Source organism: Colias eurytheme, chromosome 19 (assembly GCF_061535395.1).
Source record: "Colias eurytheme isolate Ceu_HAF_F1 chromosome 19, ilColEury1 Martin Lab GWU primary, whole genome shotgun sequence".
Classification (NCBI taxonomy): Eukaryota; Metazoa; Arthropoda; class Insecta; order Lepidoptera; family Pieridae; genus Colias; species Colias eurytheme.
Window position 1 is genome coordinate 4384775 of NC_142998.1, and position 25377 is coordinate 4410151.

At 34.7% G+C, this 25377-nt stretch overlaps 2 protein-coding genes across 3 annotated transcripts; one reads left to right on the plus strand and one right to left on the minus strand.

Moving 5' to 3' along the window:
- Nucleotides 1-182: 182 nt before the first annotated feature.
- vap (RAS p21 protein activator vap) lies at nt 183-19489 on the minus strand. Of its 2 annotated transcripts, XM_090112920.1 has the most exons (21): nt 19272-19489; nt 19018-19181; nt 18804-18917; nt 11315-11387; nt 11085-11238; nt 10418-10542; nt 8723-8878; nt 8356-8542; nt 7905-8198; nt 7592-7762; nt 6735-6910; nt 5912-5984; nt 5718-5836; nt 5451-5581; nt 4885-5054; nt 4419-4547; nt 4018-4147; nt 3292-3446; nt 2883-3015; nt 2481-2654; nt 183-1661 (listed from the first exon to the last, which is right to left on the minus strand). In XM_090112920.1, exons 2-20 carry the CDS (start codon nt 19172-19174, stop codon nt 2503-2505), a joined length of 2799 nt encoding a protein of 932 aa, XP_089969046.1. In that variant the 5' UTR covers nt 19175-19181; nt 19272-19489; the 3' UTR covers nt 183-1661; nt 2481-2502. The 2 variants fall into 2 exon arrangements, with proteins under 2 accessions (XP_089969046.1, XP_089969045.1); XM_090112919.1 differs by having other exon boundaries at nt 19018-19489.
- Nucleotides 19490-20664: 1175 nt separating this feature from the next.
- On the plus strand, nt 20665-25034 carry LOC149900116 (polyubiquitin-C-like). The gene is made up of 2 exons (XM_090113183.1): nt 20665-20839; nt 21043-25034. Exon 2 carries the CDS (start codon nt 21051-21053, stop codon nt 24930-24932), a length of 3882 nt encoding a protein of 1293 aa, XP_089969309.1. The 5' UTR covers nt 20665-20839; nt 21043-21050; the 3' UTR covers nt 24933-25034.
- Nucleotides 25035-25377: the final 343 nt, after the last annotated feature.

Genomic DNA, 25377 nt, shown 5'->3' on the forward strand with positions numbered 1-25377 from the left:
AAATTAATAACTAAAGTACTTATAAAAATTTATAAAAAAAGTAAAATTCAATTTTTGCAATGGATACATAATAGACAAGGCCGAGTCACAAAACATTACCCACATTTTAAATGAAAAGTCAAATACACATAATAATTTATACATTGACCCCAAGGACTTCAGAATTTAAATACATTATAAGTAATTTTTTGTTCAATTTCCTAATTTGAGGTATGTATTACGTTCTGAAGTACGAATCTGAATCTAAGTTCATATTGTATACCTTATTCAACGATAAATGTGTTATCATATTGTTTTCTGAAATATTACTTCTTATAGCCAGATAACTTATAATAACCGAACATGTTTAAATCAACATAAAGAAATGGAGTAATGTTATGCGACGCAATAAAATAAAAACAGTATAAAAATTCTTTTTTTTTTTCTTTCTTTATCACAGAGAATAATAATTGTAGGAGGGTGCGGAGCGTAGAACACGTGAAATGTTCAGAGAACGAACCAACATCAACTGCCACATCCCAAACATTTACTCACTTATAATTTTTGGTGTTTCACGATTGACGACCGATACTATAGACGATCTTACTTCTAATAACCTAAATCTAAACGATACATCTTAGCCGAATCTCCATTGGGTGCTTTATAAATACTTGTCATATAAATTTTGAATATTAATATCTGACCCAATAATTGTTACATCATAGGACAATGTATTTGATGAATACTTATTCATAAATGTGTGCTGTTATTAAATTTAATCTTAGAATAAGTTTGAGTCGTAAAAAGAAATAAATAGTTACTTAATTTTAATCAATGTCAGTTTTAAATTTGTGATAAAGAAAAAGTTATTCTTTTTTGCTTTACAACTGGATAATGATAGGCCCAAGTGTTCATGAAATACAAAAACTATGTATAACCATACATTCTAGCGAGGTATTTGGTGTAAAATGGTTGTACAAAATCTTACCGATACCTCATAAGTTTTGAAATTCTATAATATTATTAAAAAATCAAAATCAGCTTAAAAAGCCGCCAAAAGTAATTGTAAGCGAATAAATTCCGTATACTAAACAAACAGCTAGCAATAAATACGACTTAGATACTAGAGAGCTATTTTACGTAAATGTAATAGGCAGTGAAATAAAAGTTAAATATACTTATAAAGGAATATTAAGTGTGCAGTATGGCAATATCATAAAGATCGATGAGGTATTGTATATATATTATTCAATGACTATGAGAGGTTCGCATTCAAATAAAGATTAAAACATTTTAAGCATCCAGTGTTGGATCATGATCAGTAAAGTTACAATTTGGACATAGTTGGCCAAAACAACCGTAACTCACGCCTTTATGATATTGCAATACAATAAATATTAACGAATACATTTGGCACGTTAGCGCACGGAACGACGCCGTTTCGAAGACATGAGATTTCATACATTTCTCTTTATGTTAAAATCATACCACAGTATGTTTTAACATATGGGGCAATGTACTGCACTTCAAACCGAGTGACAATATAAATGCAGGCCCAAGAAGGTTTGTATTCGTTGGAAGTAAAATCAATGCTAAAGCTAACAATGACTACACGAGTACGACTAAGTCCCGAGGAACTCTTCTAGACACTACCTCTACTGCTTTCCCTAATGCTTTTTACCCTGCAAAAGAAGAATAAATTATAATATAAATATTATGTTTCTTACGAATGAACGAAATAACTAGCAAAATAAAGGCTGAATTTAAAAACGTTTTGTATTGTATAAATTATTTTAAATAATTGAAGAAATATCCTCCTCAGTTCCTCGGTTTGGTTCAACTGAGCCTGGCTAAATGAAAAGACAGACGGACACCATTTATGTTTTAACATAATCTAAATTGTAATACTAATATTATAAAGCTGAAGAGTTTGTTTGTTTGAACGCGCTAATCTCAGGAACTACTGGTCTGATTTGAAAAATTCTTGAATTATATCATCTCGCTAAGACCAACTGGAACAGAGAAACGTGAGCAAAACCGCGAGGCACAGCTAGTAATTGAAAAAGCTTTAATCACTATATTTCAGACAAAAATTTGAATTATATCCTGGAAGGAATCAGTGATAAGCAATAAGCTTGGCTTTTGTACTTTATCACTTTCTTATGAACTGGAGCATGCTTCCTGAATCTATATTCCGCGACAAGAATAATATGAGAGAATTTAAGTGTAGAGTGAACAGGTACCTACTAGGAAAGCACGTTAGCTAAACATCAGGCGATATTGTGTTCGCTATTGCGCTTCCCTATTGACAATAAATCTTAATATATATAAATCTCGTGTCACAATGTTTGCCCTCAATGGACTCCGAAACCACTTAACCGATTATAATAAAATTCGCACACCATGTGCAGTTCGATCCAACTTGAGAGATAGGATAGTTTAAACATGTAGGTACCACGGGCGAAGCCGGGGCGGATCGCTAGGTCTATAATAAAACCCACCTGTGTCACATAAAGGCGTACCCTATCTGATCATCTCCAGGTACTTGTGCTTGTGCTTGGTCAGCATTTCGGTGACGGTCACCAGCTTGCGTATCGCCGGTTGGCTCTTGGCGAGGTTCTGCAGCTCGCTGAGGTGCGACACGCAGATGTGGTGGATGGTGGCTAGCTCTTTTGCTGTGGTGGTATAAATAAGTGGTAATAAATTACTTTTTTAAACATTATTTTCGTTGTTGTTATTTTTTAAATCTGTACTATTGTTTGAAAATTAAAAAATCTTAGACTATTTACACACGTTTTTTAAAAAGCAAGTTTGATCAAGTACGAAGTTTAAATAGAAAGAAAGTTTTACAATTGCAGTAAATTTAAACCAGAGGCTTTAATGAATTATTAGTAAGTACTCACCAATATCAAAATTATTGTTAGAATTAGTTTGCACATTGCCAGGGTCTTGCACTGAGCTGAGCTGATCCAAAAATACAACCATCCGCTCCTTGTTTTTCAAAATAAATGGATTCACCACTTCCATGTATGGTTCCTAGAAATATTGTATGAAGTTAAATATTTGACGTTTTTACCAAATATAATTAAATTAATGCTGAATATTGTCACACTTTGTATGCGCAGTGCTTTATTCGTAAGAAATTTATAGTAAAATATTCAATTATCTTATTCGTATTTATTTAGTATGTATTTTAATTAATAAGTTTTTGTACCATGGTACAAAAATAATAGAAATTAAAATACCTATAAATAAACAGACATATAAGGTAATTGTTACATTGTTATTCAGAATACGTGTATTTGTGTTTACCTTAGCGCCAAACTCGACGAGGTTAGCCAAATTCTGTAAGCACTTGGCCACCATGAGTAGCGAGCGTTGCGCGTGGGGCGGCGGAGCTGCACTCAGCAGCCCCCACGCGCGCGGCTCCACTAGCGCCGGGCAGATCAGACGGAGGAATATGAACCCTATGTACAGGTGTTAGGGTATAGATTAGACAATATAGTGGCTAATACAATATTTTAGTGTGTGCTGGGCGTATCTGCTATTGGAATATGAACCCTAAAACACTTATGTTAGAGTAAGGTATAACACTGAGTCGCGGAAGAATTCTAACCAATACCCGCGGCCCCATCATTAAAGCGGCTCGACGGAACACAGTGGGGTTTTAGTCGGTAAGAATCCGACATAACCCACGACTCCTTCCCCGGGGGCCGTGGGTATCTTTGGAAGATTTTCCCACTATAAAAAAAAAGGTATAACACTGAGAGTATTAAACACTGGCAGTGTACTGGACTATGTGCATTACAAGTATTAACATCACCTATCTGGAATAACTGAAATATACCATTTCCTTTTTGCGTAAAAAAAATCATAAAATAATATTAATCTAACCCAATAAACTGACTGATTGTTATTTGTGTAATAGTTATTACTGAATATAATCAAATTTTCAAAAAAGTAGTAATCAAAATAGATTTAATAAAAGTAAGGATGATGTAGAAATAAATGTATAGTAATAAAATATTTTTCACATACCGGAAACAACGCGCGTGCGCACAAATCTCTCATTGGGCCACTTAGCAACAGCGGCCCGCTGCAGACATCCGCACAGGTAGCGGATCGGCCGCGGACACGCTTCCGGAGATGTGAATATCGACAGCGTGATCTGTTGAGTAAATTACGTTTAGATGATGTAAGGGAATTGAAAAAAATAGGTAAAGGCAAGAAGTAAATAGAAACGTTTTAGGTGAATGTTTTGATTAAACTTTTGAAATTACGTTGTGATTTCATTGAACTCGTGTAGTGACGAAAAATATACAAACACAGCAACAAAACTTGCATTGAAGAAATTGAATAGGTAATAAACGTTTTTGAATTCGTAAAAAAAATATTGCTCTTAATTTTATGATAAACATCTGCCAGGAATTGGAACATACTTGATCTAGAATCATAAGCAAAAACTCAGCATTGTTACAGGCATCGTCGGGTGAATCCATTTTGGTAGGATTGAGTTCAGCAGACTGCTTCGCATCAATCAACTTCTGTACTGTTTCAGAAATTGCTGCCTGCAAACATACAAAATTAATAATTTAGAAATTAGATAATGAGAATAAAATCTCAAATTATATGACAATCAAATTATAAACAAAATTTTCTCTTCTATGTAGTCAAACTGCAAAGAATTCCAAATCAAAATATTACGATGATTCAAATCGGCTTCTGAAAATAATTCTTGTTTCAAATTAATTTGTGTATCAGTCATCCTTTTATTTGAGTTTAGGGTGGAGATTAAGTTTGTGTCAGTGTCTGTGTTTTTTGCGTTTGCATTTGAATTTGGGTTTTGAGTTTGAGAATTTTTTTCCTTTTTTTATTTTTGTTTTCAGCCGCCAGCTCCACGCACACCTGCAGGAACGGCTTGCAGAGCGCGTGCATGAACTCGTCCAGCACGGCGGTGGCGAGCGAGGCGCCGCGGAACAGCGCGCGGTGGTCCGGCTCGCGCGCCACCTCCGCGGCCGCCAGCTCGTGCGCCAGCTCCGCGCCGCGCCCGCACTCGGAGAACGCGTGTAGTACCGCTGTACACATATTCAGTCTAATTAATTCAATAAAAATTTAATACAAATTATTAAAGTGAAACTTTTATTACATCGTCTCAAAGTTTTTGGTCTGTGTAGCGCATGTCGCGTGACGGTCGAACCGTACGATAATTATCGTACAAATACGATAATTTTGTGCCTGAGTTTCACTTTTACCGTGGTTTCATAAAACCACACAACATTTTATTTTTTATTTTAATGAGATAATAAAAAAAGGAAACGACGCGACGTACTAAACGGTCATTTTAAATTAATATGCCGTCATAATAATTACTCAAATTATCATACGTTTAAATTTGTAATACACAGTATACTATCCCAAAATAATGCAATCAACAAAACTAACTAGTGATGCTAAAATAAAAATTTCCTCACAAGTAGCAAGAGGCTGCCGATCCGTTCTACACAAGTCCGCGAGCGCTTTGACAGCGGGCAAGCCAGGCTCCAACAGCAGTTGTCGAAGAGGGTTGTATTCTTCCCGAGGCATTACCAGCTCTTGCATATATCTAGAATTTTCAATGATGTTATTTTTTTTTTTATTATAATTCGGTCGAAATGCAAAACATTTCACTTATTTATTTAACTATACAATTTAAAAATAACAAAAGACTTATTATATTATAATAATATGTAATTAATTACCTAATACGCAGTCTTAGTGATCCCCATTCACCAATAGGTGTCATACCGGCCAGCGGATACCATTCTTCTACTTCTTCACCATTTGCGAGATTTGCTAATTCAATGGTTAATTCTGCAACCTGAGTCAAATATTATATATGTTATCAATTATTTTAGAAGTAAAATATATTGTAAGAGTTTCATATATATTTTACCTCAGATTCTTTGCCCCTTTTGCCAGTGTTGTGTACGGTAATAGTGAATGACGTGACATCTGGTGGGACATCACTGTAACAAAATATTGTTTCATTACAGTCTGCTACAACATATTGCACGCCTCATAAGCGAAGCGTTGAGGTGGGTACTACTGTCACTTCGCGCAAAACATCTGATTTTTCAAACTTAAAATGTCTTTATGTATCATACATTGCACTTGTAAGATAATACATACACACACATATTAAGAAAAAACACTATTTTTAACGTTCATGATATTTTTGATGTCATTTTTGTTATTTAAACTAGTTAAAAAACAGTTTAAAAAAGTTCTGTCTTGGACGTCCGTGTGTCTGTATGTGCGGATCCTTTTTCTTGTTAACACGATAGCGACCGAAATACTTTACTAATCGAGTCTTTTTTTTTCTCTTACGCTTGAGTATGCTCAGGAATAGAACCCTTTCATTTTTCAGGGTCTGATTCGATGTGGTTTAATTGTTATTAAATAAACAAAAATAATAATTAATAAATATTTATTAAAAAAAAATTATGAGGCGTGCACTTTTGGATTTTCCAAATTATTTGTACATATATTATGATGTACGACAATGCTTAAAGCGTTTATAATTATCAATTACATAGAGCAAATAAACATGAGTATGATGTAATTTCATTTCATAAATGATGCGAGTTAATACTTTGTCCATGGCCATGGCCAATTGAAAAAAAAATGAATATTTTAAAATTTTCAAATACACACTTGAGTTTCCCAAATGAAAGTCACCTCTATTTATCTTATACTAATATGAATAACACACGTACTCAAACACAAACTCATCGTCCCAGTGCGGGTCGGGCGAGGGGCGCGGGCGGGTGCGCGCGACGGGCGCGGCGCCCAGCGCGAGCCGCAGGTGCGGGCGGGGCGCGAGCCGAGCGGGCAGGCGGTGCGCTGTGACGCAGCGCACGCGTAACGCGCGCAGCCACACTACGCGGGACACCTGCACACATCATGTTATTTTTGACGTGATAACGTTTTTAAAATCGTTTTAGTCGGGTGACATGTTCAGAAACTTGAGTCACACCAAAACCTCACGAGCGCGATCGTAGATATAACGAGAGAGAGACGGACCGATCTCCCGTCTCATCTCGAGCGCTGCCACCAATAAGAAGTTATCACGTAAACATCTCGATCGTAAACCTACTTTACAAACAACCATTTTTTTATGTAAACAATTTATTTATTAATCAGTATGGCGGTGTAATTACAAAAATTTGGAACTTCCCTGTTAAGTTAAAAAAACCTGTTAAAAAAACATGTTCAGCCAACTAAATAGCTGTGAGAAAAATGTATAATTTTCTCACGAGAAAGCTGTCTGAATTTGATTGATAGATTTTTTAAATTATATTTATAATGAAATAGCACAAGAAACATTAGATAATTAACATATATTTTGATAGAAAATGATTTTTCGTAGTTTATTTTAAAGTTGGCACACCCTTTTTTTAATAAAAATGCTGATACCAAAATTTAAGAAGTAATAAAATAAACATTTTAAAGACATCTTAGGGGCTAACTTAAACAGTTTAAAGACATCTTTAGGACTGCAATGTTTTCCTACCTATGTAAATAAATTACATCAATACAAAATCGACCTTATTACTCAAGCAATAAATCTCACTTTCGACTGGTGCCTCGCCTGCTGCGGCACGCACAGCGGGCGCAGCGCGTCGAGCCAGCCGCGCAGCTCCGTGGCGGACGCCGCCGCGAGGAACGTGTGCGTCGACAGGCACGGTAACGCGCGCTCTACTAGTTGGAAGCAGAACTCGCGCTCCCACAGCGACTCGTGCACCTGATGTTACAAAAAAAATTAGTAAAAATCTGCTTATACGTCATTTTTTAAAGTATAATTTCTCCAAATTCAATATTTCAGATTAAATTATTAGTTTGAAATCATTTGTCCAAATTAATAATTTCCTCCTAGGCATCATTACCTGATACAAATAAGCGCAGGACAAGTCAATCAAGCCTTTCGGCTTCGTCCTCTTTGGTGAGTCGTAGAAATACAAATGCGTGTCCGTTCCCTCTTGCAACAACACGAAGTATAACGCCTTCCATTTCTTAGCGCCCTTATCCGATTTCTTGTGCAAGTATCCCTGGTGTTTTATACCCTTCATTTTCTTCAGACCAATTTGATCTCGACACTCTCTAAGAGTTGCATATATCTTTTCAGCCGCAGCGCCTGTTGTGCTTTGCTGCGGTTCTATTACATGCCCTTCAGCAATGAGCTGGAAAAATAGTTTATTGTGAATAATAACGATTTAATCCATATTTTTTACTAAATACTCTAAAATAGTATGGTACGCGTAATTAGACTAGTTTTAGTAGATAATTTTATCTTTTATAGGAATAAAAATTGAAGTTAAACATTAATGATGTACATACAGGCTGTCCCAAAGTGTGTCCTTCGACAATCTGCTCCTTCCTATATCTATTGATCACTGCGTCCAAACACTCAAACGTCCTGCCGCCCATTAAGTACCGCACGCCCTTCTTCTCAATCCTGAACCTTTGGATTTGGTTGTTTATGTGGAAGAACAGGGAGTAATCGCCGGGAGAGTTATCTGAGGGCCTGGAAATTTCATTTAGTGTTTAGCCAAATAAGTAAAAAATGTCAATTTTCAAAAGAAAAGTGCGTATTTTAAATCAAATTTTCATTTTAGAAGTGTTATCAACAGATAAAATTACTTGTTCTTTCATCTATCAAATATTTATGAAAAAATTTAAAATCAAATATAGGATGGAAACTAACCTGACCAAAAAGCTACCTGGTCCAGCTTTGACCAGCATATCAACTGCCTCGCTCTTGGTACAATTTGGGTGGAACCAAGAGAAGACAGTATTTGGATCGATTGAGGGATCCAAGTCCTCGACTAACTCCCTGAAGATCATTCCTTGCTCGCCCGTCCTACGATAAAAATTACAATTTTATTGAAGATATAAAATATCGTGATGATTGTATTTATCTTATCGATAGATTTAGAAAGCAGAGTCTTTACGAGGCATTAAATTTCTTTCGGTTATACCACTTTTTATTCATTACCTACCATTTGGAACATTACAGAACGTTTTACTAATTAATTTCTTTAAACCCTCGATTTTAATTTGATAAACTTGTCAATAATGATAATAAAACATCAAACAATATACTAATAATAGATTTAAAGAGTAATACCTCTTTGTTCTTAGATTCAAGGGTCCCCTTGAGATCAGATTCTATCGTAAGTAGAACATTGTCTATATTTACTGTGTAGTGTTTATCTCCCTTCTACAACACTCTTTATAAAAACTATTCAATTTATTGTGAAAATATTGGTACACATTCGTGTGATTAAGAGGTAATAAATCAAACCTTTTATTATTATAAACGTAAAATAAAAAAAAGTGTGTTTATTGACTATTTACATTCTTTCACGTCGCAATGGAGCGGTTTTATGATACAATTTTTATGTCTGGGAGAGATAGAGGGATAGAGAGTGATATGTGTCCTACTTTCTATTGAAAAATAATATGTCATTTCAAAGAATAAGGCAAAAATTATTATCATGCGAATTTTAATTGCTCCGAAAATATATTTATTCATAGATAGATGTCAGAGACTACGTATTTGTTATTTTTTATACTTACACATGATAATTAATTGCTTCTCATGTTGATTGCTAATATGAAACAATATCATATGAAGCATAATCAGTTTAATCACACTATTATTATGCGAATAGTAAATGTATCATATAGTATTTTGCATTGTAACCTAACCATAACTAAATGTAGGCTGTCTCGAAACATATTTGGTAACAAAATACAATACAATTCCCGCTTATTCATACTTTATTTATAACTCTATTATTCTTTATTTAAATTAAGTTGCTTTCTGCGTATCGAAATATAATTTGTTACTGAATATTATTCTCGATTCACATAAGTGGGTTAATTCATAAGGGGTTTATATTGCTACTGTATATTCATTAAGTGAAGCTATGTGATATAGAAATATGCAAATTTATGTGTGTACAATAAACAATTGTGATCCAAACTAATCATGAAGGTCGACAAACACTTCACTCTCCCTTACTACCAGTAATCATAGGAACTACGCACTCATTGTTCGCAGCGGAAATTTAAATTATATAGCGATGTCAAGGTAAACAGCATAAGATAATTTACAACATCGTGCGAATCTAATTTTTTTTATGGTGTGAATGTGTACATGTTCCTTATATACGTGTTTTAAAAAAATAAAAATTATATACTTTATAATAATTTAAATCCGAAGTAATCGAAAGTTGCATCCTTTACAAGAAAAATTCACAATCTTATCTTTATAACTGCAGTCAACTCAACGCTATTATTTATTGTAAGAATTTTCTCAGTTGTAGAGATTGCATTAGGCGTAGAATAAAGTGCATCCCTATTTTTAAGTTACGTATGTCTTTCAGATAGTCACCTGTGTGCAGTGACCCAAAGCCAGCCGTCGCCCATGTCATTGTGGACGAAGAAAATGTCGCCCTTCTGAAACGTGAGCTCGTCCGTGTCTGGCATCTTGGTGTAGGGTAGAATGGCCACCACGCGCTGTTGAACACATGTATTATTGGAGATTACAAGAGCTATATTATAAGCTGTAATGTTTTGTTTCAAATGTTACTTTATAAAGTCTATTGTTTTTCGCCATAGTTAAGTTTTGTTGTGTATTAACTATAAATACAATATGTATAAGTGTACTGAATATTTAAAAGTGTTGTCGAATAATTTTCCAAAAAGCTTTATTTTCATTATTATATGTAACCTAATTGATAATTCATAATGAATCTTGGTACATGTCTGTTAATAGTACTCCCTCTGCTAGACATAGGCTTTCCCGAAGATCAGCCGACCAATAGTCAACAGAATATTTGTACATGTCTTATTTGGATTACATAATATGTACAAAGTAAATTTTTCAGGAAAGTGAATCAAAAAAATCCGTAGCATATTTAAAAAAATATGAGTAAGTTCATCAATGTAAAAATACTCAGTTAACAAGAATCGCGTGCTACTTAGCAATGACAAAAGTAAGCATAGCACCAGCAAAGAAAAAGAAAGCTCGTTTCACAAAAACAGCTCTTCAGCCAAACCTTTTTATCGTTGACAGGTTCAGGCGGAGGAACCGGCTCGACGAGACGCTCGCGTTTCAAAAGGTCCGAACAATGGCTGTAGAAACCCACAAGCTCAGCGAGGGAATCGAATTGACGGCCTCCTATGTAATAATCACCGCATACTGCTGTTATACTAAAAATAAATAACATCATTAGAGTTATTTATCACAAAAAATTATTTATTTAAACTATTGTTTAAAATATCTTACCGAAAGTGGTTAATGCCAGTACGTCCTAGGTAACTCAGTACGTACGAGCCCGGCTTTCGGTCGCTTTCTCGGACTGTAAAAATATTTCGTTTAACTATTTTGTGTAGATTATATCATCGACTACCTACATTATACGTACACGTATATAACATAAGAATAGATTATTTTACGATACACAAAAATAACTTCAAGCCTTTGTTAAAGAGATTAGTATCAAGTAGGTTTGTAAGGCTTCTCAGTCGACACTTGAGACGCTTAAGATGCCTACTCAAAGTGTTTAGTTTAATACAAATATACAATATTTATTTTCATTATATTTCATTCAAATTCAGACCTAGTGTTTCAGCACGAATCCCGATCGAAAACTATATTAATATTAGGCATTGCAGATATTATCACTCGTATAAACCAAAGTCGCTGTCGCAGTCTGTTCATCCCAAAGTATTCTTAAGCCTTAAAAACTGCGCAACAGATTCTGATGCTGTTAAGACCCTGCGATGGCGGGTTCTTAATAGTAGTTCTTGAAGAAGGTTTTATCATATAATTTGATAAGTTTTAAGCAAAGCGGACGAAGCCGCTGGCGGAAAGCTAGTTTATGAATGTCAGAGTCTCAGTCATGAGGTTGAATCTGCTACATATTTGATTGAATGACTAGCGGGTTCATTGAATGACGACATTTAATGGAATGGCTATGAGTGATATCCGTCGGTTCGCAACCGACGATGACGGCGACATATATATTAAACTAAAACAGTATATTAATCTATTCACTCTTACGATACAAACACTAATTTTGAAATGTCTTAAAAACCGACAAGAAGGCAGGTAGCTCCTTACATTACGTAAGTCATGCAGAAACTTTTGCATGGGAACTTTTAATGTTGCACGGCACATTGTCTATTGTAACACACTCTAATGTATGAACTGGAGTCATGCTTTTTTATTTTTAGTGTTTAAAGATGATTAAAAACACTTTTGGGTGTTTTTTATATCCTACTACTAATAATAATTAAAAACGTAATATAGTAAAATAATTTGGAAAATCCAAAAGTGCACGCCTCATAATTTTTTTTAATAAATATTTATTAATTATTATTTTTGTTTATTTAATAACAATTAAACCACATCGAATCAGACCCTGAAAAATGAAAGGGTTCTATTCCTGAGCATACTCAAGCGTAAGAGAAAAAAAAAGACTCGATTAGTAAAGTATTTCGGTCGCTATCGTGTTAACAAGAAAAAGGATCCGCACATACAGACACACGGACGTCCAAGACAGAACTTTTTTAAACTGTTTTTTAACTAGTTTAAATAACAAAAATGACATCAAAAATATCATGAACGTTAAAAATAGTGTTTTTTCTTAATATGTGTGTGTATGTATTATCTTACAAGTGCAATGTATGATACATAAAGACATTTTAAGTTTGAAAAATCAGATGTTTTGCGCGAAGTGACAGTAGTACCCACCTCAACGCTTCGCTTATGAGGCGTGCAAAAGAGCGTGTGTGCCGAGCACACGTGACAGAAGTGAAACTTCTTTAGCAAGATTCAAAGATACCAAAATCGTCGCCTTACTCCTGACGTGACGGTATTGTCATGACGCCAATTTGAAATTTTACTCTCAACACGCAGAAGTTTGACTTTAAAAAAATACATAAGTACCTATTATTTTCCGAATTACATCCAGTGAATTTAATGAATATATAGAGATACATTAATTTTCTTTTATCCATCTAATCATTTACTTGACTTTGATATATTATTTGTGATTGCTTATTTACTATTTGACACAAAATTCAAATTATAACTTCCCAATAATTATAATTCTACTTCTACTTCTCATTATAATAAACTTAGTGTTATTTTCTGATGCTCTATTAACTTTCTTATTAGAAATACTAACATTGACTTTTTCACAACAGTATCATAATTACTAATTAGAAACAGTTGTAAGTACTTATAATAGTATCCAAATGAGTTAATTAATTTCCCGAAGAAGTAATTACAAATGATTGTCTAATTAATTGTTAAACACAACAATCCATTAATTAACTTTTTTGTTTTGGCTTACAAGACAAGTATTTATTTTTAATTTGATTAAGGGCCGATTTTTCAATGCTCCTCGCCTCTAAAATGTTGGGTTTTATTATGAGGAACTCCAAAGGATTTAGAAATTATAAAACTAAAGTTACATTGTATAACAGCCTCGTGCGCAGTGTATTAGAATATTGTTCTACTGTCTGGAGGCCACACTACGCCACACACACTTTACGTCTCGAACGCATTCAAAAGAGATTTTTATGGCATTTACTACATAATTGCGGAACACCAAGAAAAAAACCACACTCATATAATGACCGACTGACTTACTTCAACATGAACTCGCTCGAAGATCGAAGAGACATTATTGATCTACTTTTCGTCTCTAAACTTTTCAATAATAAAATTAACTGTCCCCAATTACTAGCAAGATTCAACATTCGTGTACCGGCTAGATATCCCCGCTTTAAAATAACCCCCTTAGCTCCTCCACTCCGCAAATCCGTTTCCGGGGCCAACTCCCCACTACCCAGACTATCAAAAATTATCAATAAATACAGTGATAAAATCGACATCTTCTTCCATACACCCAACAAGCTCCGTTCTATAGTGAAGGATATACAAAAATTGAAACCTTAAATTGTTGTCATCATCTATCATCTGTTAATTAAAAATTCTTATTCTTTTAATAATAAAATAATTTTGTATTATACTCTTAAGAATAGCTCTGTATAATTGGCGCATGCTGTGTTGACCTCTAATTATTTGTTACTTTATCGCAAGAACTATATCGCACCCCTAGATGAAGACTCCGGTAACTCAAAAAACCAGTTTTTTCAGAAATAAAGAAAAACTGATATTTCTGCATTTAGAAAAGATATCAAAACTCTAACTATACACATTCAAAGATAATATTTTTAGACCGTGTTGGATTAACTTGTTTGTTTATTGACTGTTAAAAACCTGAACAATATATTTTTTTTTAGTTACCGGGGTTTTGAAGTAGAAATATTGAACTTTTTTGTACACTAAGAAGAGTTAGTTTACTTTACCTGAAATTAAAATGAGTTTCACCTAAAAAAAAGCGGATTTTTGCTGAGGAGTTTTGAGTTATATTACTAGTTTTTCATTCATAAATAAATAAATAAATATTTTTTTTAAATAAAAATGCATAATATTAGAAAATTTAAATATGTATTCAAAAAATGGTACATATGAACTTATTATTACAAACTATTATTACTAATAATTACTATTTTAATAAAATTGAGATCGTGGACTATTATACGTATTGCTTAGCTAAAACTATACTTAATAACTATCATAACTTTCTTAAAATCACAGCAATAAGTAAATAGATGTTTATTCTAAAAAAATAGAATAAAAATTGTTAGTATTTTTGTGACCATTATTGTACCCGGGGACAAATTCCTTGAACCCTCCGATGCTTCTAGCGGGTCAGGATCCTCCTTTTTTGTGTTCAACATCTCTAACATCAATTTTCCCCGACTTTTCATAATTCTGAAAGCAAATAATGATCACATTCATTAAAAAATCAAGTAAAGTCAACCAACTAAAAAAAACAGCAAAACTTCACAATCTTACTTCGAACATTTATAACATAGAAAGAAATCAATTGAAAATGTTATAAATAATCTATTTACTTTATTATAATTGCGTATTTAACTAAACAAGCAACAATAAACAGAGTTAATCTTTTATTCAAGAAAACTGAGTTAACTCAAAATTTACGTAAATTTTCATGTAAATTAAAGTAACTCAAAATAGCCAAAAAAACATTGTGATACAATATCATCAAAACCCCTGCAAATCAAAATGAGCAGTCCTAAATATCAACGAAATTTCAGCAAAACTTGATCAACTCCAAATAAGAAAATAAACTTACCTTATAAACTTCACGTAAACTCCTGCAACTTAAAATGTGCAACTTTTGAAGCATCCTTCACCTGTGTCGATCGGGAATTAACTAAAGATGTCGGACTAGTCTACGGGCGGTGCGGGGCAAGGTCATTCAACTAAAGTAATGTTTCGCGCCATTTTTTCAAAATGGTGGACGATATTGTCACAGTATTACCATTATTTCCTACAGTAAGGAATCGCCTTTGATGTCGCGCGATGCCGCCGCCAGCGTAGGTAATGACGCTGCCACACGAAAATACGCTAGGGTTGCAACAAATGGGAAATAAAACAATTGTGATTATTAATATTATGATGAAATCTTTATTCATATGTACATTCAAAATAATTGCGATTATTAAATCTGATGTAATTATTTGTTCATAAATATATAATTACAGATATTGCACTGCTAAATATTATTTACGTGGACACTTTATTTTTGGATGTTCTTAATTGTATATTATAACATTTAACTAAGTAATGCATTCGCATTGGGATGTACAATCTGATTAGAAAATAATGAGGACAACATATACATAGCTTTGATTTTAATTCAACAGATACAATTAATACAATCTTTCTGAAATATTGTTTCCTTCTGGGATTTCAATGTAGATTTACATCCGTAAACCGAACAGTTTGTGCGCGCCATAATAGAATATGTAAGTACCTATGTATAATAAAATTATTACACAAAAAATACGACTGCGTCATCCTTTCGCGCTAGGTAAAGCAAACTAAGCGTGTTTGCTTTACGCGGCCCGCGTCGCCCGACCCCCGCCAGTTCCCCTCCGTTTCTCTGCACAAGTACATTCGTCGCACTACTGTAGGAAATAATGGTAATACTGTGATATTGTTACGTGAGTTATATCTCCGTGTAGGTACTCGATACGAGGATTTGAAAAGGCCATTAACTCAAAACGGGCACTTTTTGAGTTACCGGAGTCTTCATCTAGGGGTGCGATATGTTATATAATAATTATTATATTAAGGAATCATTGTAAACAAATGTTGGTTGACCAAATAAATAAATAAATAAATAAATGCTTGGATAAAACTTATCCGTCCAATAAAGTATTACACGATAATATTAAAATGTTACATAAACTGTCAAATACGGGCAATTAGAATACGTTTTTAAAATGGTAGTTCTTAGACTAGAGTAGATAATTTTTGAAACAAAAATAAAAACCGGCCAAGTGCGAGTCGGGCTCGCGCACAAAGGGTTCCGTAGCAGCAAATATAATAAATTACAGTTAAATCAACCTATCTCAAAAACTATAAGAGATACTTTGATCAAACCAAAAATCGTTGAAAGAGTTAATTAGCATGCATCACCTCTATTTTTTTTAGAATTTTATACCCCGTAGTTATAAAAATAGAGGGGGGGGGACATACTTTTTACGACTTTGAGAGCTGATATCTCAAAAACCGTTCACTTTAAGAAAAATGTTTTTTAGAAAACTTTATATCATTTTAAAAGACCTTTCCATTGATACCCCACACGGGTATGTACATCGAAAAAAAAAATTTCATCCCTCAGTTACATGTATGGGGGGCCCCACCCCCAATTCTTTTTTTTACTATTTAGTGTCATATTTTTGTAGCGGTTCATACAACACATATTCCCATCAAATTTCATCACTGTAGTACTTATAGTTTCCGAGTAAATCGGCTGTGACAGACGGACAGACGGACAGACGGACAGACGGACATGACGAAACTATAAGGGTTCCGTTTTTGCCATTTTGGCTACGGAACCCTAAAAAATCGCAGTCGTATGAAACCCATTAGAAAAGGAGGGGAATATGATAAAAATGTAAGGAAAAATAAATTACGGTCAATCCGAGTTCGGGAAGCGGGAGGGGGGAGCTTTTAAGAGAAAAAAATGGTTTCTCTCGATTTCCGACAAAACTACAAGTCCTATAGAAAAAAGTTCAATGGCAAAGTTGTAGGTAATTAAAAGTTCTACAACTTTTGTGTTCACAATTTTTTCACATAACCTCAAAATTTAGGTGAAAAATTCAAAAAACCAAGTTTTTGGTCTTTTATTTTTATCTACTTCAAAATTTATTTTTTTTCTACGAAATTTGGTGGAAACTTACTTTATTATGTCCCAAATACACTGTAATTTATTTGATTGAAAATATTTATTTTTTCGCCTTATTTTGAATTAATACCAAAAAAACAACCTAATTTTCAATCGAAAAGTCACCCGTCAAAATATCAGCTTTTTTCAAAAACTTGGGGTGCCTTTTATTCATTGAAATCTCTACTTTCATATGGTGTAAAAAAAATAAACACCACCATAGTAAATGTTCTCAGGAAATGCATACAAACAGTGTGAAAATTAGCTTTTACTAAATCAGGCACACTTCTCGAACTACCTGAAATGTTTTTATCGACATCATTTTGCTTTTGAATATGCTGTAAAATATTAAACTTAGAACAGATAATTATTTTTCTTTTGAAATATTACCGAAAAGCCGATACAAGAGAAGATATAGAGTTCAAGAAGTGTGCCTGATTTAGTAAAAGCTCCCCCCTCCCGCTTCCCGAACTCGGATTGACCGTAATTTATTTTTCCTTACATTTTTATCATATTCCCCTCCTTTTCTAATGGGTTTCATCCGACTGCGATTTTTTTTATCTTTTCATTATTTTTAAAGGCTTCTACCCCAGTCTATCTATACATTATTCGGCAAATAAGTTTTAACCAAGGATTGAAAAATCAGCCCTATTTCAAATAAATATTGTTATTTTACTAGAATAGGATAGTTTTAGAATCATCAATTAAAATTATAATTACTTATATGAATTATTAAGTTTTCAGAACTAATTTTCTTTTAATTTATATGAATTGAAATCAATGTTTTGATTATTTTCTATTAATATGTAAGAAAAAAATAATCTGTTGGTGTAATTAATTAAAGCAAAAGCATTATAATAAGTATTTGTAACCTCATTTGATTATTATCTCTGTTGTCATGAAAATCAACAATAAATAATGGAACAATTAATAGATAATTTACATCACCATAATTCATTTTAATACTTTGGATACATACCTTAAATAGGTACCTAGATTATTTGATTAATGAATAGGCAAATTTTTCTTGGTACCCAAGATAAACATCTAATTATTGTAATTATTCAATCACTTCTGAATTAAAATTTTTTACTAACTGTGTTATTTAGTATTAGCATTAAAGGTACAATATTTATTATCATAATTAAATTATTGTGTATCTGTAAGTTCATATTCAATTTATAAGTAATATTATGATTCATTCCAAAATGAAAATAGATACTATAATTATTCAAAAATATAATGACTAGATATTCAGTGGATTGAAATTAGTTAAATATAAATTGTACAAAGTAAACTTAACTCATGACTGTGCTAAAGTACTGAAAGACTTCACAATAAAAATTTATTTATTTATTTATTATTAAGGAGAAAATATTATTTCTTCAAATGTTTCTTTGCCATTGATGATGATATAAATATAAATAAAATGCTTACCTAAGTAACTTCCATGCTTTCCAGTTGCCCACAATCTTTCCTCAGAAGTATATCTATCAAGCCTTCCATGGTACCACTCACTTTCTGGAGGAGCAAGAACAGCCTGTCGCTCTCCTGAGACGAAAAATACTTCTATAAATATTTCCCCAAACAAACCTCAACCAGATGGTGAATATCAAATGATGAATAAATTTACTATATTTAACGATTTTACCGTTAGTGCTCGGGCCGTCAGCTTCATCAAGCTCCAAGTCAGCCGTTAATTCTGCTATATCACCACCGCCATCCTCAGATTCAGTAGAAGGCGATCCTAACTTGTCCTTTATAGGGGGTCCGATCGGCGCCCCCATAGCTCGAATTAAATCAGCCATTTTTACACTATAAAATACACTTGTGGTAATTTACTGCACAAAATTTAAATATGACTCATACATTATTCACGAGGTTCATATATACAATAAATTATACTTTTACATGCAGAAGAAAATAAAATTCCAAATCGGTGTTCAACTATACAATTTTATAGATATATCACTGCTAGTATTTTGTGAGCTGTGGAGGATTGACTAAAACGTTCAATAATCAATCTTGTAAATAGAATCATAGGATCTAAGACATTCAATTACACAAAATCACTTTTTCATTATACATCAATACGCCCGACTATTATTCACAAAAATCACAAAACAGACAGTAAGCACAAGACAGGCAGTTTATAAATGACATTTCAAGCTATAGATAACACATTACACAATGCCAAAAACATACACAGAGCTCGAACAAAGCTATAAATTTAGTTGAATTTGATATTTTTGGTTCTATGGCATTCAAATGCTTTACAAACACAACAAATATAAATCTATACAAATATTATAAAGAGGAAAGGTTTGATTTTTTGTTTGTTTGTTTGTTTGTATGAATTGAATAGGCCCCGAAACTACTTGGCAGATTTGAAAAATTCTTTCACTGTTGGAAAGCTACATCATTTCTGAGTGACATAGGCTAGGTTTTGACTATGCGGGTTTTTTTTTGAAAACGCGGGCGAAGCCGCAGGCGGAAAGCTAGATTATAAATAATAGAAAAAGCGGTGTGTCCCTTAGACACATAAAACTGAAAGAATAGAATAAATTCGATTGCTCTGGCGGGTCACGGGTGGCTGAGTTGATCTCCGATGAGCTCCGCTCCTATTGATCTTAGCGTGATGATAATAATTGATATACATATAGCTAAGCGTATAGCCTTCATAAAGCCTTTCTCTGGACTATCTAAACACCGAAAGAATTTTTCTAATCGGACTGGAGCTGGCGCAGTTCAATGTCTGTGGTTCAAACAAAGAAGCTCTTCATCTTCTCTTCATCTATAAAATATTATTACTATATAATTTAATATTTTGTCCTAAACCATGTACTGGTTTTATCATGGTTTTACCACGTCATACGTGCAATATATTTGAATGAAAGCCCTAGAAAAATTACCATCCAATAATGTTTTCTTTTTGGAGCCCACAAAACTTAAATATTTTTTTTTTTGAATTTATCTATAAACTTCTATTTATCTACTTCTTAATTTTATCCTTAGATTTTATCATCAATCATTTTTATGAGATAAATAAACTATCACTAAAAATAAAAAAATAAATGTATTAAATGTTTTAGTTGGTTTGGGCTCCAACTTGAAGTTGATTTTATTTTTTAGCTCATGCAGATTTTTTTTTATTTCCAAAATTAGGTACTATTTTGTATTTTGAATTTCGACAAAAATTAAAATTTTATAAATGTCCGCGCATCTTAAATTAGTATTGCTATACGTAATAAATACCATAGACAACAGCTCTACCGCTTCTATAAAAACTGAAATCTCCTTTCGATTCCGTTATTTTTCGCTGCGCATTGTTGTGAATTTGTGTCTTACAAAGTATTTGGATTATCTACTTTTAAAATAGATTGAATTATTTCTTCATATTTCGTAATAAGCTAAATTGGTATATTTTTAAGTGACAAAATCCAACTAATAATTCTTTTGGGCAATTATAACTGGTGAGTTTTCATAATTAGATTAATGCAATTCATTGTTGCGTCAGAATTCAAATATTGATCCATCATCGAAACAAAGGGCGACGCCATTTTGTGTACTGCTTCTTTGTTCTAGAATCTAGATTTAAATTTTACGTCACTTACAGGAACATTACAACAAAACCAATAACTTCTCTGTCCTGAAACACAACTTATCTTTGTTACAGAAATTAAAATGCAGATTTTTGTGAAAACTCTTACGGGTAAAACTATTACCTTGGAAGTAGAGCCGTCTGACACCATCGAAAATGTAAAAGCCAAAATTCAAGACAAAGAGGGCATTCCTCCCGACCAGCAGAGGCTTATTTTTGCTGGAAAGCAATTGGAAGATGGAAGAACCCTCTCCGATTATAACATTCAAAAAGAGTCTACCCTTCACTTAGTTTTACGCCTTCGAGGTGGTATGCAAATTTTCGTCAAGACACTCACGGGTAAAACAATCACTCTTGAAGTCGAGCCTTCTGACACAATCGAAAACGTTAAAGCCAAAATTCAAGATAAGGAAGGAATCCCTCCTGATCAACAGCGTCTTATTTTTGCGGGCAAACAATTGGAAGATGGTCGTACACTCTCTGACTACAATATTCAAAAGGAATCGACATTGCATTTGGTGTTAAGATTACGTGGTGGAATGCAAATCTTTGTGAAGACCTTGACTGGAAAGACTATCACTTTGGAGGTTGAGCCCTCTGACACAATTGAAAATGTTAAAGCCAAAATTCAGGACAAAGAAGGAATTCCTCCTGATCAACAGCGTCTTATCTTTGCTGGTAAACAACTTGAAGATGGCCGTACTCTCTCCGACTACAACATTCAAAAGGAATCCACTCTACACTTGGTTCTGCGTCTGAGAGGTGGAATGCAGATATTTGTGAAGACTTTGACTGGAAAGACCATCACATTAGAGGTTGAGCCTTCAGACACAATTGAGAATGTCAAAGCTAAGATCCAAGACAAAGAAGGCATCCCTCCAGACCAGCAGCGTTTGATATTTGCTGGAAAGCAACTTGAAGATGGCCGTACTCTCTCTGACTATAACATCCAAAAAGAATCAACACTTCACTTGGTTCTGCGTCTGAGAGGTGGAATGCAAATATTTGTGAAGACTTTGACTGGAAAGACCATCACCTTGGAGGTCGAGCCTTCTGACACAATTGAGAATGTGAAGGCCAAGATTCAAGACAAGGAAGGCATCCCGCCCGACCAGCAGCGATTGATCTTTGCTGGCAAACAACTCGAAGATGGTCGCACTCTCTCTGACTATAATATCCAAAAGGAATCAACCCTTCACTTGGTCCTACGTCTACGAGGTGGTATGCAAATCTTTGTAAAGACATTGACTGGAAAGACCATTACTTTAGAAGTAGAGCCCTCTGACACAATTGAGAATGTGAAGGCCAAGATTCAAGACAAGGAAGGCATCCCGCCCGACCAGCAGCGATTGATCTTTGCTGGCAAACAACTCGAAGATGGTCGCACTCTCTCTGACTATAATATCCAAAAGGAATCAACCCTTCACTTGGTCCTACGTCTGCGAGGTGGTATGCAAATCTTTGTAAAGACATTGACTGGAAAGACCATTACTTTAGAAGTAGAGCCCTCTGACACAATTGAGAATGTGAAGGCCAAGATTCAAGACAAGGAAGGCATCCCGCCCGACCAGCAGCGATTGATCTTTGCTGGCAAACAACTCGAAGATGGTCGCACTCTCTCTGACTATAATATCCAAAAGGAATCAACCCTTCACTTGGTCCTACGTCTGCGAGGTGGTATGCAAATCTTTGTAAAGACATTGACTGGAAAGACCATTACTTTAGAAGTAGAGCCCTCTGACACAATTGAAAATGTTAAAGCAAAAATTCAGGACAAAGAAGGAATCCCTCCTGATCAACAGCGTCTTATCTTTGCTGGTAAACAACTTGAAGATGGCCGTACTCTCTCTGACTACAACATTCAAAAGGAATCCACTCTACACTTGGTTCTGCGTCTGAGAGGTGGTATGCAAATATTTGTGAAGACATTGACTGGAAAGACCATTACTTTAGAAGTAGAGCCCTCTGACACAATTGAAAATGTTAAAGCAAAAATTCAGGACAAAGAAGGAATCCCTCCTGATCAACAGCGATTGATCTTTGCTGGCAAACAACTTGAAGATGGTCGCACTCTCTCTGACTATAATATCCAAAAGGAATCGACCCTTCACTTGGTCCTGCGTCTGAGAGGTGGAATGCAGATATTTGTGAAGACTTTGACTGGAAAGACCATCACATTAGAGGTTGAGCCTTCGGACACAATTGAGAATGTGAAGGCCAAGATTCAAGATAAGGAAGGCATCCCGCCCGACCAGCAGCGATTGATCTTTGCTGGCAAACAACTCGAAGATGGTCGCACTCTCTCTGACTATAATATCCAAAAGGAATCAACCCTTCACTTGGTCCTACGTCTGCGAGGTGGTATGCAAATCTTTGTAAAGACATTGACTGGAAAGACCATTACTTTAGAAGTAGAGCCCTCTGACACAATTGAAAATGTTAAAGCAAAAATTCAGGACAAAGAAGGAATCCCTCCTGATCAACAGCGTCTTATCTTTGCTGGTAAACAACTTGAAGATGGCCGTACTCTCTCTGACTACAACATTCAAAAGGAATCCACTCTACACTTGGTTCTGCGTCTGAGAGGTGGTATGCAAATATTTGTGAAGACATTGACTGGAAAGACCATCACTTTAGAGGTTGAGCCTTCTGATACAATTGAGAATGTGAAGGCCAAGATTCAAGATAAAGAAGGCATCCCTCCTGACCAGCAGCGATTGATCTTTGCTGGCAAACAACTCGAAGATGGTCGCACTCTCTCTGACTATAATATCCAAAAGGAATCGACCCTTCACTTGGTCCTGCGTCTGAGAGGTGGAATGCAGATATTTGTGAAGACTTTGACTGGAAAGACCATCACATTAGAGGTTGAGCCTTCGGACACAATTGAGAATGTGAAGGCCAAGATTCAAGATAAGGAAGGCATCCCTCCTGACCAGCAGCGATTGATCTTTGCTGGCAAACAACTTGAAGATGGTCGCACTCTCTCTGACTATAATATCCAAAAGGAATCAACCCTTCACTTGGTCCTGCGTCTGAGAGGTGGTATGCAAATATTTGTGAAGACATTGACTGGAAAGACCATCACCTTAGAGGTTGAGCCATCTGATACAATTGAGAATGTGAAGGCCAAGATTCAAGATAAGGAAGGCATCCCTCCTGATCAACAGCGTCTTATCTTTGCTGGTAAACAACTTGAAGATGGCCGTACTCTCTCTGACTATAATATCCAAAAAGAATCAACACTTCACTTGGTCCTACGTCTACGCGGTGGTATGCAAATCTTTGTAAAGACATTGACTGGAAAGACCATTACTTTAGAAGTAGAGCCCTCTGACACAATTGAAAATGTTAAAGCAAAAATTCAGGACAAAGAAGGAATCCCTCCTGATCAACAGCGTCTTATCTTTGCTGGTAAACAACTTGAAGATGGCCGTACTCTCTCAGACTACAACATTCAAAAGGAATCCACTCTACACTTGGTTCTGCGTCTGAGAGGTGGAATGCAGATATTTGTGAAGACTTTGACTGGAAAGACCATTACCTTGGAGGTAGAGCCATCTGATACAATTGAGAATGTGAAGGCCAAGATTCAAGATAAGGAAGGCATCCCTCCAGACCAGCAGCGTTTGATCTTTGCTGGCAAACAACTCGAAGATGGTCGCACTCTCTCTGACTATAATATCCAAAAAGAATCAACCCTTCACTTGGTCCTGCGTCTGAGAGGTGGAATGCAGATATTTGTGAAAACTTTGACCGGAAAGACCATCACATTAGAGGTTGAGCCTTCGGACACAATTGAGAATGTCAAAGCTAAGATCCAAGACAAGGAAGGCATCCCTCCAGACCAGCAGCGTTTGATATTTGCTGGTAAGCAACTTGAAGATGGACGTACTCTTTCTGATTACAACATCCAAAAGGAGTCTACTCTACACTTGGTTCTCCGTCTCCGTGGTGGAAATTAAAATGTATCTTTATGCTTAGCTATTGCAGTATTAGACAAAATTGTTTGATGTATCCATTCCAATACATATTAACATTCAATAAATAGCTTGGTATCTGAACAACGTTTTTAATTTCCCTGTCTACCATTATCCCTAACATATTATTGTTTTAAATATTAAAGGGACCAAAGTTTTTTTTTTTTCATTTTGTTATCATTTTAACTACTACTTCCATGATACATAAGTAATTGTAGAACGCGGAAATCTGTCCGCCGTAAAAAAAAGCTGAAGGAGATTTTGTTACATATTCTATACCAATGATAAATTTTGAAGTGTCTATTTCTAATATTGAAATAACCAATTTTTAGTAAATGCATTTGGATACACTACACATAAAATAGCAAATTTTACATTATTATCTGTTTCGGCTAATCTCAGGATCGGCTGGACCGATTTTGACGAAACT